Source organism: Carassius auratus, chromosome 10 (genome assembly GCF_003368295.1).
Source record: "Carassius auratus strain Wakin chromosome 10, ASM336829v1, whole genome shotgun sequence".
Classification (NCBI taxonomy): Eukaryota; Metazoa; Chordata; class Actinopteri; order Cypriniformes; family Cyprinidae; genus Carassius; species Carassius auratus.
In genome coordinates, this window is record NC_039252.1 from 19786149 (window position 1) to 19804288 (window position 18140).

Genomic DNA, 18140 nt, shown 5'->3' on the forward strand with positions numbered 1-18140 from the left:
AAAATGAGAACTTTGATTTTTTTTATGATATCATGACGGTGATGCACAGCTGTGTTTTGTTTTAATACGAAAACTTAAGTTTTAACATTTTCTGAAAATCAAAGCCAAATTAAATTTTATTATCAATTAATCACAACTGTCTAACATTTGAACTGGCTATAAGTCTTTATTAGCTTTTTTTATCGATATATTAAGTTACGGCTGAAATATGTGAAATAAGTCATAAATAAGTAACTGCACAGGAATATTTGCATAAATACACTGTATAGGTCAGAATTATAGATTTTTCTTTTATGCCAAAATCATTAGGATATTAAGACATTGTAAATTACCTACCACAAATACAGGTCCTTCTCAAAAAATTTGCATATTGTGAAAAAGTTTATTATTTTCCATAATGTAATGATATAAATTAAACTTCCATATATTTTAGATTCATTGCACACCAACTGAAATATTTCAGGTCTTTATATCACAACGTAAATTTTTTATTGGTAATTGTAATAAAGCAAAAACAATTGCATGTTATTAAGTATCCCTAATTACTTTTTTAGGTAGCAAGCTTGAAGACACTGAATGGTTTTCCTAAGCAAAACATAACGTTAAATGACATTGTTTACAAGCTGTTTTATTGATGTCTTTCCACAGTTGAAATACTGAAGCTTGAACTGAGTGCCAAAACTCCACATTAAAGAGCAAAGCGCCATTCATTGTATGAATTGTTTATAAATTGACAAATCTCACTTTTTGTTCCTACTATTTCCTTTTAACTTGAAAGGATACAACACCATCAAAGTCGTCTCCACACCAGTGTAGTAACTGTTTTAATCTCGTCTTGTACTTTCCCCCAGACTGGCTCTCCTCCCAATCAGGATGAGTATGTGGCAAAGATCACACCTTTTTTCACACTCCCATTGTGTTTCGATGAGATCTTTCCATATTTAATCTGAAAGAGAGATTTTTAGAAAATGTTTTTTTTTTTTTTTTTTTTTTTACTCAAAGCACAAAAACATCTTTGTTGGATAAGAAGCACAATGTACCTTGTTTAGCGAATGGACCTGAATATTCTTTGCTCCAATGTCTCTCAAGTCCCTCTCTGCATCGTATTTCAAGTCATTTGAGACACTAAACCTGTACAAACCGGTGGTGAAAAAAAAAACATGACTAATGGTACAATTACAACACCAAAAAGCAGCATGAAGGAGGAAGAAAACAAGTGATTACCAGAGGGACCTTTTCCTGCCAAGAAGATAATTTTCATATATGATTCCAGCAATGGTTCTACCCTTTCCAACGCCGGCCCCGTCTCCAATCAAGTAGGCTGCTCTGTCTCCATTTGGTAGGAATGTCTCATGTTGCTGTATGAAGAGACATAATTGAAAGGAACAGATCTAAATACTGTAATACATCATTTTAGAAACTATAGTAATTGTGATTTGACCTGAACAATGAACTAATTGGTTTTATAAATGGTGCTTTTCCACTGCGTGGTACGACCCAGCACCGCTCTGTTTGCATTTCAACTACAGTTTAGTCCCACTTTAGAGTGGGCGGGATTATTCTTAATAGTTTTTCGCCGCCTCTACTGCTGTGACTCCTAAAAAAAAACTTTCATTCTGTGTCGCCCTATCAATCGATCTCTGGATCCGCTCCTCTGCCATCAACGAGAGAAACATCTGTACTCCGTCAACAGACAATGAAATGTCTGTTGTAAAAAAAAAGTGAGCTTGCTCAAAATGGTTGTATTCGATCCTTCACTGGCTGTGCTTATTTAAATCTACAGGTTCTGTTGTGTCTCTGTGTTGCAAGTTTCAGTGACAGAGGAAGTGACTATTCTCTCCAGCCAATCAGTGTTCAGCAGAGTTTACATGTCTTGTTTTGGTAACCTCAACCAGGTACCAAAGATGTTCCCAAGTCTTTAAACTGGAGTCTAGGGCTGTCACTTTTGAGAAAAATCTAATTCGAATGGATATCGAATATCATGCAATGTATTTGAATATATTTAAATATCTACGTGCATTTTTATTTTTTATACACACGTATTAAGACCACGTGAGAATAAATACTGTTTCATGTACTGAAATCTATTTTAATATTTGCTTAAAAGCTGCAGGCCTATCTAGTTGGGCTGGGTTAAAAAAAATTTACAAAAAAAAAATAATATCTTGATATTAATCGATTCTCAGTTTTACACAACGATATGGATTCTTAAATCCCAAGAAACGATTAGTCTTGTCTGGTTTCAGTTAATGATTGAAACATTGAAGGGCACTTCCCATCCAATACATCACAATAAGCATTGTGCTATGGTACTTTTAATATGAAACAGTCTCAGATTTCAAATTCTCTATTGTAGTGCGGTATTCAAACAATAAATGCTGTTTTGGCACTTTTTAATGTGGAGTGACAGATCACTGCAGTGCGATGACCATAAACATTAGTCAGATAAAAAAAAAAAAAAACTGTAGAGAGGGGCATTTTGCAAAAGTATATGCACCAAATAACATTCATTATACATTTTACTGGTCTTCTATGTTTTTTTATTTATGTTTGAATAAATCTATCAAGTTTTACCATTGTGTTTATATATTTAAAAAAATTACCATAAGTAGAAATATTACGTAACTATTACTTTAAAAAAGTGTAATTTTAACAAATCACTCAATTTTAACCTTCAACATCATAGTAATATACATTTAGTACCAACTGACTTTTTTCCTTGAGAAAATTTTGCATATACTGTACCTTTTATATATTATTTTATATATATATATATATATATATATATATATATATATATATATATATATATATATATATATATATATATATAAAATCTATATCGAATTGCAAGATTATGAATGAAAATAGAATTAAATCCTGAAATTTGTACTGATAACCCAGCCCTACTATCTAGCCTACTAAAAACAATGTAGCTACAATAATCAAAACATTCTCATCCTGAGCAGAAAAGAAAGATATCTTAACAGTTTCAAAGATTAAATTCCCTCCTAGCAATCTAACAATGATAATTTGGCCTACATATTTCTTAGCCTACAGATTAATTATGCTAAACGTCAAAAATATCTCATCACATCTGGTTTGAATAGCTAGTCAGAGTCATATGTTATAGAAAGAAAAAAAGATAGTAAATAATATAACTATTTGCAGCACTGTTTTTTTTTCTGCTGGGTTTTAGTGAAATTAAAATGATTTTATTTTTCTGTGTGTTACGGCTTTGGTCCAGATGGATGGCGGGGTGCAGATGCAGATCCACCTTTTGAATGTCAATTATATAAATATGCAAGGATAAAAGACTCAAATTGTATTAAAAATATTCACGAGTCAAGTCTGGAGTCATTTCAGATCGAGTCTGAAGTCTATAAAAATGCGATGCATGTCCTGAGTCACTAACTCGATTGCCCATCTCTGCCAGGTACTGTACCCAGCTGAAACCGTGCTGTACCATGCAGTGGAAAAGTGCCATAAGTGGTAATAACATCTGAGGTTAGAATATGCAAAAAGGTCCAAACCTGAGCAGCATACGTGACTGCCTCAAGCTGTAGGGCAGATAACCAGCCTCTATCGATGGTCTCCTCTGGAATGGAAAGCCGGTACCACACATCTGGTGGGTTGACACTGGACAGAGAGCTGGTCTCCACCACAGGATCAGGGTGCCGCAGTCCAATTCTCACTGAGAGACGAAATAAGATCAATTTCACAAACTTGACAAAATCGTAAAAAAAAAAAAAAACCTATGGCTTAGTTGGCACTATTATTAATAAGAATCCAATATTTTCATAGATTACATGCAATGCACAATTGCTAGCTGTGCACAATCCTTTCCTTAAGCACTCTGATAACATGATTATACATACGTTTCATTGGCATGTATTCTGCATACGTCTCTGCATGACCCAGCTCCTCCTCTTCCTCTTCCTCTGGTTCCTCTTCCTCCTTCATTCCTGGTAATTTCTACATTCAAATAAATAAACAATTCGAAAAATTTAGATGACAGCTTAAGTCCTCAGTGAATGTCTCATTCCATGCAAGTACAAATAAACAAACTTACATTCACAGGTGAGAAGCTCCGCATTTTCATGTCATCGTTGACCCAGATTCTTGCTACATCTTTGCTGGACACTTCCTTTTTCAAGCCATTGTTTAATTCCGCTGAAGAAAAGAGAGACAAAAAAATTCACAAATATGAGACAAATATTCACATACACCCACAGCAGCCCACCACAACATGAGAGCACCTGTGAAAACAGACTCTGCACTGCAGTTAAAACCCTACCCATACCTGATCTGTTCACCATCTTTGTGGAGATCAGAATAATTTCTGAAAGGAAGAGCATTGACATTAAAGAAAAAAACAGCATGATTACATCCACACAGCCTCTCTAATCAAGCTGTAGTCAATGCTCAAACTCTATAGTGCACAAGAAATACAAAACAGTTTTAAATGATCAAACAGTTATTTGGTTTAAAGCAGGGTTATCTACCTAAAACTTTTTTTTTTTTTTACTATAATAAATTATAGCTTATGAAATACTGATAAACTATTGGTATATTAATTATACTATCATAATAAAGCACATTGGTCTGAAACACTGACAAACACCTTTAGCTGCACTATGGATTAAATCAATAATGTTTGTAACAAAAAAGAACTAAAAACAGCTCTAATTCTTAAGAGCATCTAAACGGCTTTAACGCTACCAAAGGTGGTTTGGTTTCTTGTTTTGACAGCTGGAGGCAGCACTTGCAAACTGGAACTCAGCATTAGATCTGCAAAGTGCCACAAAGCCGACAGCTGCATAGACAGACCCTTACAAGCAAAAAACCATCTATGATCGCTTGAGGTCCAACACGTCTGCCAGCACTCACTTGTGCCTGTGGCTGTTGCCGTAGCAACAGGTTGCGCTATGTCTGGTGGGGGCTTCAACTTCATAAGCTCTCCAAGGCTGCTTGTCTTCAGGTTGCTGGTTCTGAGAAGGTCCTTCAACCTGATCTGTTCATTATTCGGTGGGACCACAGTGCAAACGGTGGGAGAGGATGAAGAGCTCCGTTGTGCTGTCGAACTGGTGTGTACGACCTTGGTTACTGTGATGGTCTGCCTGGATGTGGTCCCGGCTGAGGGTTTGGTGACTACAATTGTACCCAGTGATGGCAACTGATTCAGTTGATTTAAAACGAAGCTGGTTGTTGAGGGCTGGGGCTTCTCCTGCAAAGACGACACAGAATATACAATTAATGCGTAATTCAGAGCTTTCCAGTCAAATACTAAAATGTCACACAAGCAGCAGCTTCAGACACACCGCCTACAGTTCGCTCACTCACTGTCTGCATTACATTTCACAGAATAAAAAGGCATGAAATCATTAGTTCCAATCTGACTGACTTGATGCAACTTCCAGAAATAAATGCAAACCGTGTTTTTCTTTGTTGTCAAAAATAAATAATTCAGTTCTGTTTGATTCAATTAGTTGCAAGTTAGCAGAAGCTTCTAATGCACATCATTTTCAGACTTAATAAATTAGGTATAAAATATTGATAAACAATCCTAAACAGCAACTATAAACAAAAACCCTGGTTGGTTTCCTCATGACATACTGGCCTTTCAGTCTAAGTGGCAGTTCTTGGTAGGGTTATTATAGTTAACTAAAATCTTAAGATTACATTACTTGAAAACAAATAATTGTAAATATTATTTTTATTTTATATTTTTATCATTAGGTGGTACTGTAGGTTCATAGCAACCAGAGTCTCAACTAAAAAAAACAAAAACGCTGCGCTCTCAAGCACTCACAGCTGGGCATTTTCAGCAGAGTGCCTGGCATTTTCAGATGGCTAAAAACGATTCGGTGGATACGTGGCTTTAATCTTAAATTAATAAAAACTACACTGACATAAAAAAAAAAAACTGGACAACAAATTACAAAAACATAAAATTACTAAAATTTTCACTAAATTTAAAATATAAAATAAAAAATAATATTTCAAATACGAATAAAAACTATAATAGTAATTCAGTGACACTAAAACAACATTGGTTCTTGGCCAGAATAAGCTGCAATCTGAACTAGATTTCAAGCTGTTAGTGATGCTTACCCTGATTGTGACTGTAGGACTAGGTGATACTGTAGGTTCAATCCTGACAATTCCAGAAGCTTCATTACTGAGACCGATGTCAAGTGCATTTAATGAGACTGACTGAAAAGGAAAAGAGATGACTCCGTTAGGGCTATCGCAGTAAAGGATTTTTATTTGCAGTAATTTTAAGTAGCTCAATAGCACAACATGCATTACTATCGCCATATATATAATCGGTGTGCTTATGTGTTACTATATAATGAGTTCATATTCAGAAACCAATGAAGCACGAAACCAAATAGCGTTCAAACTGGAAGTAGTAAATAGAAGAAAATGAAAAAATAATGGTCCACATAACAGAAGATAAACCTGACAATACGATTGTTAGGCTATTGTTAGCTTATATGTATAACAGTTAGTTCTGATCCACATATCCGAATGGACTAGAGACTTTCTATTAAAGGGGTCATATGATTCTATTTTTTAAAGATTATTATTTGGTGTAACAGAATGTGTTGACATGCTTTAATGTTCAAAAAACAATTTTTCAAATACTGTACATTATTATAGGTCCTCTATGCCCAGCCTCTCTCAAAAATGGTACAAATGATGTTATTGTTGTTAACTTATTTAATATTCAGTATACATGCCCCTTACGAAAAATAAAAATCGCAAAAATCACCGTTGCAGCGGTTGTTGCATTCCTCTGTGGTTTGATTGTCAATAACGCGATTTTGATATTGCCGTGACAGCCCTAGACTCGATAATCACTTGTTAATCATCAAATGTGCTACTTTGAGAAGCAATGCTTTAATTTCAGAATTATGTAGGTATGAGTTGACCATCATTTCGATGAACCAATATTGATTCTTAAATCAATCTTTGCTGTTTTCTATTGTTGAATGTACAAAACTTCACTAAACAATATTTCTAGTGAGCTTTACTTCCTACAAGCTCAATATGGTTTGTGCTGTGTTGCTTTTGATATCTCATCTTTTAAATGATGTTAATACTATCACAAAATTCAATAAATAAATGTAGTTTTTGGGTCTTTTCATTATGTTGTAATGGATCACTGTAGGGCCTCAGTTCAAGCGCCATGTGAACCAATCATCCTTTCAACTTTACTACTAGTTATAGCACAAAATAAACATGAATGATCTTCAAAAGACATGTAATCGCCCAATTAAATGTTTCAAAATCAAAAGATTTCACAAATCAACATTCACCTCAGGAAAGCCATTCAATATCCATACCTCATTACTTAGCTAGAAAAACAATTCAAGAGTGTATGGCATAAGCATTATATGTTCTTAAATATTTAAAGCAGGTTTGAATAAATCCACTAGTAAAAAGTTCATATGATTTTATTTCAACAACAAATTTAAGTAAAACTATTATTTTAATATAATTAAGAAGTTTACATAATTGCCTTATGTGCTACTCTTATTTCTGTATACAATGTTAATTGTATCTGAAACTAAATTGCGACAAAATGTAATTAATTTTAACCTGTAACATTAACATACCAACTGACAGGTTCCCTGTACATTTACATTTAGCAGACAGTTTTATCCAAAGTGACTTACAACAAAATCATCGATGATATCAACAAACAAGCAATAATATGCAAGTAATATAACAACATTCAGTTAGCTTAATGTAGTACACATAGCAAGTTTTTTTTATTATTATGTAATAAATAATAAGTATATAATATCCAGCCTTAGTTTAGAATGGGGTGGGAGTTAAACTGTGTGTAAATAAATAAACTATGTTGCATGTATATGTTTTAAATGACCTGTTGTGGAGCAGGGAGTGGAAGTGTGTCCTGAGGGTCAACATCAAAAAGATCATTAGGACAGATTCCACTTTCACTAAGAGCAGCCAGAAGCAAATCTTGTCCAGGATCCATCGTCTAAAAGGACAGAGAAAATGATATCAATCATTCATCATAAAGATGCTAAACATACATTTTTACTATCTAACATCACTTGCTCTCTTGAACTGCACACATATTTAATAAATACAATGATATAACCCCCAATTAAAGATCACATCTTTCCCATCACATGCTGTTGAATGGTATTATTGTTCGAACTCTTCGACTGTATACTTAACCCTAAACAACACTAATTGGTCAAGAAATGTACTCACTAGAGCAACAACGTGCTATAATGCTGCTAATGGCTCACCACAACATCCACCTCCACACGTGTTTGCCAAAACTGATCCAAAAAGATACTTCCTGGTCTGACTGGATGTTAATGTCAATCAGCTTGCACGTTTATAAACCAAAGAAAACTCTAATGATCTCCGAAATTATCAAAACGTTGAGAAAAAATAAACTGTCGTACAACATAAGACAGCCGGTGAACAAAACTTGCTGCTCTTGAGTCGTCAAATATTCGGCGGAGATGTTAAATATTTCCCAGAGGAACAGATCATGGGTTATGACACGCTTTAAACATCAAAATACAGTCTCATTATTTAAAAAATAATAATATGCTGCATGTGGTGAAACAGCCCCTCAGTCTTGCTTACGGTGGCCGCTAGCTAACGTAACGTTAATTTTCCTCGCGATTCGTTTTATCAACCTTAACGTCAACAGAGGAGTCAAAATGCTATTTAGATAGGCTATAACCGGGTTTAAATAATCCCAAGGACCCCTAAATGCCAAAAAATGACATATGAGCGAATAATTCCTGTCAGTGACTTTGTCAAAAGTGCGCTAACGGCTCGCCTCAGGTTAGCTGCCTAGCGCAAGACTCCCTCAGCTTTCACGCAAATAAAAAAACCGCAATAAAACTCAATATACCTTCGCTTAGCGGCACTAAACCGACGGAAATTGTGAGTGTGACAAAAAAAAACAGAGCAAATATCGCTGTCTGACAGCTAATTTCCAGTAAGTCAAAGACGTACTCAACACTGTTTCTATGGATCCCAAGCGTCGCGGCGGAGTGAAGGATGTCGCCGCTGCTCGCGCTGCTTGTTTTCTAACCGCCAGGCGCCATCTTTACCCGAGGCGCGTGCTGGTCACGTGACGCTGCAGCCCACAAAACACTCGATTTTGCGTTCGGAAATGTTCCCGACGCGCCGCAGATGACGCGTCGCGGAGCATCGGTCGAGAGCCGACCTACGACCATCTTTCAGAAAGCCCCGGTGCCCGTCCATATGAATCGAGGTGTTTAATTATATTTTAAATTCAAAAGTAGTCGGAGAAGGAGAGCGCCGAATCTCCGTCACGTGACCTATCCCTCACTCACTTTCAGGATGTGACGCGGTAAAAATTGTTTCCTCCAATGACACGTCAAAATGACATTGCTGAAGCCATACTGGTAAGGTCAAAGCATGAGAGTTCTGACCTCTGCTTTTTGACAAAGGTGGAAAACACCTAAAATTTCGGAAGATCGACATGTTTTAAATCTTTGAATTATTTCAATAATAATACAAAATACAAAATCCACAAACAATGAACAAAATTTAAAAATATATTTTTTATATTGTCTCAAAACACTGAGAGATCAAGAAAGCATCCTAAATTTGTGAAAAGTATAAAAAGTCAACAGTTCAAAACGTTATGTGTTATATATGGACATAAAAAATAATTTTGGCATGTAAAACAAAAATTGTCTATAAACCATTAAAGCTTTTGAGATTTTATATTAGAATTTTCATTTCGGCCTTTTAAGATATTTAAGAACCTTTAGTATTTTTAAAATGAAAAAAAAAAACCCAAGTGTTATGTTTATATTATTTTATCATTTATTTTAAGTGGTATATATTATACTGATAATTTCATCATTTTGCAAGGTTGCTGGCCCTTATAAAATCACAAAACAGTTATGTATTATATTATTTATTATATTATTATTAATTATTTTATTATACTGTGTTTTGCAAGACTGACCTTTAAACTCTTACAGAAATTAAAGAAAACGCCTTAAATTTGTATCATTACATTTGTATTATAGTTTATTTAAGAAGTTTTTTTAGTTATTAATACATATTTTTTCAAGGCTTCTTCTTACCGCCTCCATAGAATCAACAAGCTGTTAAAACTAAATAAGCACAAAATAATTAACGCATATAATTAAATTAAAACATAAAACTGAATCAGCTTTTCGATAGCTATTTTATTTGTATTTTTTAACTAATAATAAAACCAGAGACAGTAAAAGGAAAAAAGAATAAAACAGGAAGAGCGAGCCGCCTAACAGCCCCATCTTCCGGTCAATGTGAACACAACTTCCAAACATCATTGGTTATTTAAATGCTCACATGGCTTCCTCCCGTGAATGAGATAAAAGTGCAAACATGGCGGCGTGAAACTGTAGAAACAAGCTCGGATGGAGGAGCATTAATTAAAACAGCTCTGAAGTTTCTAGATTTTTTTTTTTCTCGAGCTGTTTTAGAATATCCTCGTTCCACGCCGTTTAGAAGGACAGAAGTGTAGAGGAAAAATCACTGGACTGGATCATCGTCTCAAAACAGTAATCATCGAAGAGAAAGAAAGTGCACTGAAATGAACGGGGTAGGTCTTCATCGCGCATGAGGATTATTGTAAATTTATCCTCAACTATGCATCAGAAACACACGAGCTGCTGCTTCTGGTGCTGTTTCATCAGTTGTATGAATGTATGTGGCATTGTGTGATATGTGTGTGTTAGTACACTTGATTGTGACGTTTAAAGCAGATAAAAGAACAATAGCATTATAAACAGCTGTTTACTGGCCCAGTGTGGGCGTGATCAGCAACTATCATGTTAAATATGCATCACTATAATAACATTTTATCTAGGAAATATTAGTTATTTAGGAAATACCGTTTTGTTAGTCGCCTCCTGATGAATATGTAGTTTATTATTACCTTTTTACTACTGCTTTTAACAATGATTTATAATGTTATATTCTATTTTTTTTGTTTATAATCAGTACTCAGAATCAGAAAGATCTTTATTTGCCACATAAGGAATTTTCCGTGGTAAAATTAATTTTCCAGTGCACACATACAAATGCAACAAGACACAATATATATTCATAATAATAATAATAATAAAAAAAATATATATATATGTGTATGTATGTATGTATGTATGTATGTATGTGTGTGTGTATGTATATATGTGTGTGTGTTTATAATTTAAGTACTAAACTAAAACTAAAATAAAAAAGATTACTACTACATAGACGTTACGTTTTTACAAAAAGTATAAACTTATATAATTGATATTAAATTAACACTATATAACGTTTTATATGTGGAAATTACAATTGATTCTAATTATAGATCCTTACAGAATCTGATATCAAATTGATTTTTTTATAAAACATTTAGGCTACACTAAATGTATTTTTTTTTTTAAACTGTGTTAATTTTGATTACAAAATGTCTGTAATTTGCATTGGATACAAAAAACATGACAGCATTTTACTCCACTGTATATTATTTAATGCCTCATAAACCAAAATTTGATGTAGGCCACTACTTTTTCCTTAATGTCCCAGAAAACTCAAGCCAGTTGGCGCCTTCTTTCTAAATCTCACTTTTTTGCAGGACGTCATATGCAACGGACACCGTCCATTTCACCGTCTATTACACCACAGCAGCTCCAAATCAAAGCATCATGATGCCATCTCCGTCAAACTCATCCAGGACGGCAAAACTTCACGATTATTCTGCACGCAAAATGAGCCACAGAAGAATGGAAATTGTAAGGAAGAAGGAAATACAGTCAGGTCCTTAAATATTGGGACATCGACACAATTCTAATCTTTTTGGCTCGATACACCACCACAATGGACTTGAAATGAAACAAACAAGATGTCCGTTAACTGCAGAATTCCAGCTTTAATTTTAGGGTATTTACATCCAAATCAGGTGAACAGTGTAGGAATTACAACAGTTTGTATATGTGCCTCCCACTTTTTAAGGGACCAAAAGTAATGGGACCGATTAACAATCATAAATCAAACTTTCACTTTTTAATACTTGGTTGCAAATCCTTTGCAGTCAATTACAGCCTGTAGTCTGGAACGCATAGACATCACCAGATGCTGAGTCTCATCCCTGGTGATGCTCTGCCAGGCCTCTACTGCAACGGTTTTCAGTTCCTGCTTGTTCTTGGGGCATTTTCCCTTCAGTTTCGTCTTTAGCAAGTGAAATGCATGCTCAATCGGATTCAGGTAAGGTAATTGACTTGGCCATTGCATAACATTCCACTTCTTTCCCTTAAAAAACTCTTTGGTTGCTTTCGCAGTATGCTTGGGGTCATTGTCCATCTGCACTGTGAAGCGCCGTCCAATGAGTTCTGAAGCATTTGGCTGAAATTGAGCAGATAATATTGCCCGAAACACTTCAGAATCCATCCTGCTGCTTTTGTCAGCAGACACATCATCAATAAATACAAGAGAACCAGTTCCATTGGCAGCCATACATGCTCACGCCATGACACTACCACCACCATGCTTCACTGATGAGGTGGTATGCTTTGGATCATGAGCAGTTCCTTTCCTTCTCCATACTCTTCTCTTCCCATCACTCTGGTACAAGTTGATCTTGGTCTCATCTGTCCATAGGATGTTGTTCCAGAACTGTGAAGGCTTTTTTAGATGTTGTTTGGCAAAATCTAATCTGGCCTTCCTGTTTTTGAGGCTCACCAATGGTTTACATCTTGTGGTAAACCCTCTGTATTCACTCTGGTGAAGTCTTCTCTTGATTGTTGACTTTGGCACACATACACCTACCTCCTGGAGAGTGTTCTTGATCTGGCCAACTGTTGTGAAGGGGATTTTTTTCCACCAGGGAAATAATTCTTCGGTCATCTACCACAGTTGTTTTCCGTGGTCTTCCGGGTCTTTTGATGTTGCTGAGCTCACCGGTGCATTCTTTCTTTTTAAGAATGTTCCAAACGGTTGATTTGGCCACACCTAATGTTTTTGCTATCGCTCTGATGGGTTTGTTTTGTTTCTTCAGCCTAATGATGGCTTGCTTCACTGATAGTGGCAGCACTTTGGATCTCATATTGAGAGTTGACAGCAACCAATTCCAAATGCTAATAATCACATTTGAAATTAACTCTGGACCTTTAATCTGCTCCTTGTAAATGGGATACTGAGGGAATAACACACACCTGGCCATGGAACAGCTGAGCAGCCAATTGTCCCATTACTTTTGGTCCCTTAAAAAGTGGGAGACACATATACAAACTGTTGTAATTCCTACACTGTTCACCTGATTTGGATGTAAATACCCTCAAATTAAAGCTGGAAGTCTGCAGTTAATGCACATCTTGTTCGTTTCACTTCAAATCCATTGTGGTGGTGTATAGAGCCAAAAAGATAAGAATTGTGTCGATGTCCCAATATTTATGGACCTGACTGTAAGTGCAAGCTCTGTCTCTTGACATTGTTCAAGTTCACTCAAGTCTTTAATTTGTGTGTATTGCAGCCAGGAGAGACAGTACTGTAAATGGTGAGTTCATCCTCCCAAAAATGGCTGTGAGTGAACAGCTGCAGCACTCTGTGCACCGAGCCGAGAAGCAGACGCATCAGCTGCACTGCACTGCATCATACATCCACGCCAGCAGTGACATCACTTCCCCCTGTCAGAGGAAACCAGCCTGTCGCAAAGTTAAAGTCAAGAAATCCACAAAGAGAATGTAAGTCAGTGATGTATTTCAATCTCAATCAAAACATTTTTGCCTGAAAATTGAAAGTATTTTTTTCCCATTTTGTTCAAGGACTAGATGAGCAACTTTCTAGTCTAGCTTTTTGAATTGATGATTTCATTTATGGAATTTTAATTATTAAAATATTGCTTTATCAATTTTATTTTACAAAACGATATTTATCAATCATTATCATTAAGTAAAACATAAATTAACTGAAATAAAATGTAATGGTAACTTTATTTTAGCTTTTTTATTTCTATTTCACATTTTTGTTTAGTTTAAGTACTAAAACAACAAAACTTCAAAAAATAAACTATATACTCCATGTTAAAAAAAATACAAAAACTAAAAAACGCAACAAAATTCTTAATTTCAACAAAAGAAAATGCAGTATAAAAATCTTATATAAAATATATACATTATTAAGGTCTACGGTTTATAAAGTTACTGTATTATGAACATTTTCCTTTTCTTTCTTGACATTCTTGTATTACTAATCAATTTTTGTCTTTCAGTACTGATACCAAGAGCTCTCAAAGCCGAAAGGTTACAGATTATTACCCCATCAGAAGAAGCTCCAGAAAAAGCAAAAGTGAGCTGAAGGTAGTGGTCAGATTATGTTTTTCACAGGTGTTACATCAGCCAAAGTTATAATATTAATGCATATGCCTGTATTCTGTCAACAGTGTGAAGAGAAGAGGCACATAGACACGCTGATCACAAACGGGATTGAGAATGGAATGATGGTATAATTTTGGACATGATGAATTCAGTTTTATGTTAAACTCTGCTGGATGGACTCAAGCATACAGTACCTTCATGTTGCTCTTGACAGGTCAGATACATTGAAGGAAAGGGCAGGGGAGTTTTCACCACACAGAAGTTCCAGAAAGGCCAGTATGTAGTGGAGTATCATGGAGATCTGCTGCAGATAACGGACGCCAAAAAAAGGGAGGCTTTATACGCACAAGATCCAAACACTGGCTGCTACATGTATTACTTCCAGTATCTCAGCAAAACATATTGGTAGGTACCACACCCACTGTGAGCAGCTTTAATAAAAAAAAAATTTATACAGTAGCAACATATCAGATTTGACATATTAAACCTAAATGTACAAAAAAAACATGTACTGATATGATGTTAACTTACCAAGTCTGTTTTTGTACCTTTTATAATATACTGACAACCAACATAAAAAGTGAACTTTGATTCATTGTCACTTTCTCATCAAAAACAGCTTTTCCACAAGATGACATAAATACTATAGAAGGTGAAGGTGTCCTACAAATACAAAACACCATCATGGTAACACATAAAACTAAAATAGCCCAATAAACTGTAACTTTACAACATACAATGTAATGAAACTCTAATGTACAGAACTTATAGAAAAAAATAACAAATGTAAAGTGCTTTGCAGGAAATTCTGGGAATGTCATCTTATGGTTTTCACTGTCTGTAAGATAACTTGTACTTTTTCACTTCCAAAATGGTAACTGTATTTGACTGTAAAACTACATGAAATGTAGTTTTTTAAAATTATTAAAATTATGTATATAGTAAGCAAACATGCTGTTTACCAGTTTACAGTCTTTTATCATTAAAATCACAAACATTTTTAGTGCACTTTCCAGAGGAAGCTGTAGTAAGCTGTCCTAAAGTTTTCTTCATGGGAACAGATATGGAGAAATTTTGTATTTGCATCACTTGCTCACCAATGGATCCTCTGCAGTGAATGGGTGCCGTCATAAGAGACCAAACAGCTGATGAAAACATCACACAATGATCCACACCACTCCAGTCCATCAGTTAACATCTTGTGAACAGAAAAGCAGCGTCTTTGTAAGAAACAAAACCATCGAGACATTTTAAATTTCAAACCATTATTTGGACTATTACCTTGACGGCACCCATTCACTGCAGAGGAATTATTGCGGAGTGCTCTAATGCTATCTTTCTACATCTAGGATGGTGTGAGGCTGAATACATTTTCAGCATTTTTTCATTTTTGGCTGAACTTTTCCTTTTAAAACCGCAGCATGTCTGAAATCTTGCACATTTCTCCCCTGACAGTGTGGACGCTACGAAGGAGTCGGATCGGTTGGGAAGGCTCATCAACCACAGTAAAAACGGCAATTGTCAAACCAAGCTCCACGATATTACTGGAATACCTCACCTTATCCTCGTGGCCTCCAGAGACATCCAGGAAGGAGAAGAGCTTCTTTATGACTATGGCGACCGCAGTAAAGCTTCAATAGAAGCTCATCCGTGGCTAAAGCATTAATGTATTGAGAGGAGGGAAAAACACCTTGTTTCTTAACTAGACAGTTTTTAATGTAATCATTGCCTTAGTAAACAGAATGTCTTGGGCTAGTAAGTTTATGGGTTTGTCACACAGTGACTTACATGTCAAACACGTTAGATTGCGGTACATATTCGACGTGTCCTACTTTTAAGATATTTATCCTGCTCTATGACATGCTAGTTTCAGCACATTTCTTTTTGTATATTTTATATATTGGTAGATCAGTTCTTCCAAAGCATGCAGTTATAGTCCAACTTTCTGCATTTTTATAAGCGTTTTCTTAATCTAATCTGATGTAAGGTAGTTAGAGGTTTAGCAATAATTATTTATAATGCCCAAATGTTTTTTTGTTTGTTTTGTTTGACGCAGAAAACTGGTGATGCTAAAAGGAGCTACATTTTTAAAAAGTTCAGAAAACTGGAATGTGAAACCAAAACTTTTACATAATTTGAAATATTACCATTGTACAATGCGCAGTGTGTTATGACTAACTTGAACAAATCTGTACCTGTTACACAAAACAGAGTTGATGACCAAAAGCTGACTGAGAGTCAATCAATCTGTATGAGATGGTAGATGCATTGTTTCAATAAATGATTTTATGCAGTGCTTTGCTTCTGTTTTTGTATATACAGTGGTATCCAGAAGTCTGGACAAAGTCCTAAATATTCTTTATATGACGGCAGCACTGAAGCGGACTTCATTGAACCATGATGATCATGTTCTCAGCATGATTTCAATGTCACAAATATATATATATATATATATATATATATATATATATATATGCAGGGGCGGATCTACCGGGATCACCCCAGTTGGCAGCAAAGAATTAAAGGTTATGGCCAATTTGAAAATGTACGAGCGCGAATCTATCGTCGTGATCCCGCTCCGAACTCCCGAACTGATTCAAATGATTCGTGATCCCGCTCCGATCTCCCGAACTGATTCAAATGATTTGCGATCCCCAAACTGACTCAAATGATTCGCGAACCCGCTTTGAACTCCCGAACTGACTCAAATGATTCGCGAACCCGCTCCGAACTCTCGAATTGATTCAAATGATCCGCGAAGCCGCTCCGAACTCTCGAATTGATTCAAATGATCCGCGAAGCCGCTCCGAACTCTCGAATTGATTCAAATGATTCGCGAACCCGCTACGAACTCTCGAATTGATTCAAATGATCCGCGAACCCGCTTTGAACTCCCGAACTGATTCAAATGATTCGCGAACCCGCTCCGAACTCTCGAATTGATTCAAATGATCCGCGAAGCCGCTCCGAACTCCCGAACTGATTCAAATGATTTGCGATCAGGCGGCAAGGAAGTCGACCGGAAGTTGAAGTCAGCCGGGTGCCACCATCTTGTAGCAGAAGAACTTCACTTGCGTTAGCATTCCCATTGACTCACATTCATTTTGGCGTCACTGACAGCGAATAACTTTACATCTGAGGCGTTTAAAGACTTTTTCCGTTTTTCCTTTATTTATTTCTAAAGATACACGACAATGTATAAAGGACTCCATTACCTTCTGTTACATTATCGCCCCGTAGAAACAGTTTTTGTAAAAATAGGCTAACGATTGCTTCATAACCACTCGACTCTCTGTCGCATTACCGTACAGACAGGAGAAGCTCGCAGGCAATTAACTTAATATGGCGCACTGGCGTTACATTTTAAAAGACTATACAAAATAATTAATCTAGGATTCTGCCATATGTTGCCACCCCTCAAAAATGCCTGCCCCCTTCTCGCCACCCCATGAATATTTTTCTAGATCCGCCCCTGTATATATATATATGGTTGGAGCTACATTGTTTGGCGGAAGAATACGGTTTATATTAATATCATTGCACTTTATTTTATCTGTTATAAATTTTCGGATTCACAGGGCTTACTGCTATTATAGGTTATTCCATATATTTAGCAAGGTTTCACAAAATAAAACAAAGCAAAAAAAATAATAATAATGATATTAATAAAAACATTATTCTTCCGCCAAACAATGTAGTTCCTCAGAAACGGTTGTGGTTGTTTCTCAATGGCTCTGGTTTGTGGAGTAA

The 18140-nt window shown here is 35.8% G+C and overlaps 2 protein-coding genes across 2 annotated transcripts; one reads left to right on the forward strand and one right to left on the reverse strand.

Annotated features, from left to right (window-relative positions):
- Positions 1-868: 868 nt before the first annotated feature.
- LOC113110369 (protein strawberry notch homolog 1-like) lies at positions 869-9383 on the reverse strand. Its single transcript, XM_026274540.1, has 11 exons — positions 9019-9383; positions 7898-8014; positions 6115-6216; positions 4891-5227; positions 4304-4342; positions 4073-4173; positions 3879-3975; positions 3534-3694; positions 1225-1358; positions 1041-1131; positions 869-946 (listed from the first exon to the last, which is right to left on the reverse strand). The coding sequence occupies exons 2-11, from the start codon at positions 8009-8011 to the stop codon at positions 869-871; spliced, it is 1254 nt and encodes a 417-aa protein (XP_026130325.1). The 5' UTR covers positions 8012-8014; positions 9019-9383.
- A 990-nt stretch (positions 9384-10373) lies between these two features.
- LOC113110209 (N-lysine methyltransferase KMT5A-A-like) lies at positions 10374-16685 on the forward strand. The gene is made up of 7 exons (XM_026274275.1): positions 10374-10630; positions 11654-11810; positions 13547-13757; positions 14285-14372; positions 14456-14515; positions 14605-14795; positions 15846-16685. Exons 1-7 carry the CDS (start codon positions 10622-10624, stop codon positions 16054-16056), a joined length of 927 nt encoding a protein of 308 aa, XP_026130060.1. The 5' UTR covers positions 10374-10621; the 3' UTR covers positions 16057-16685.
- Positions 16686-18140: the final 1455 nt, after the last annotated feature.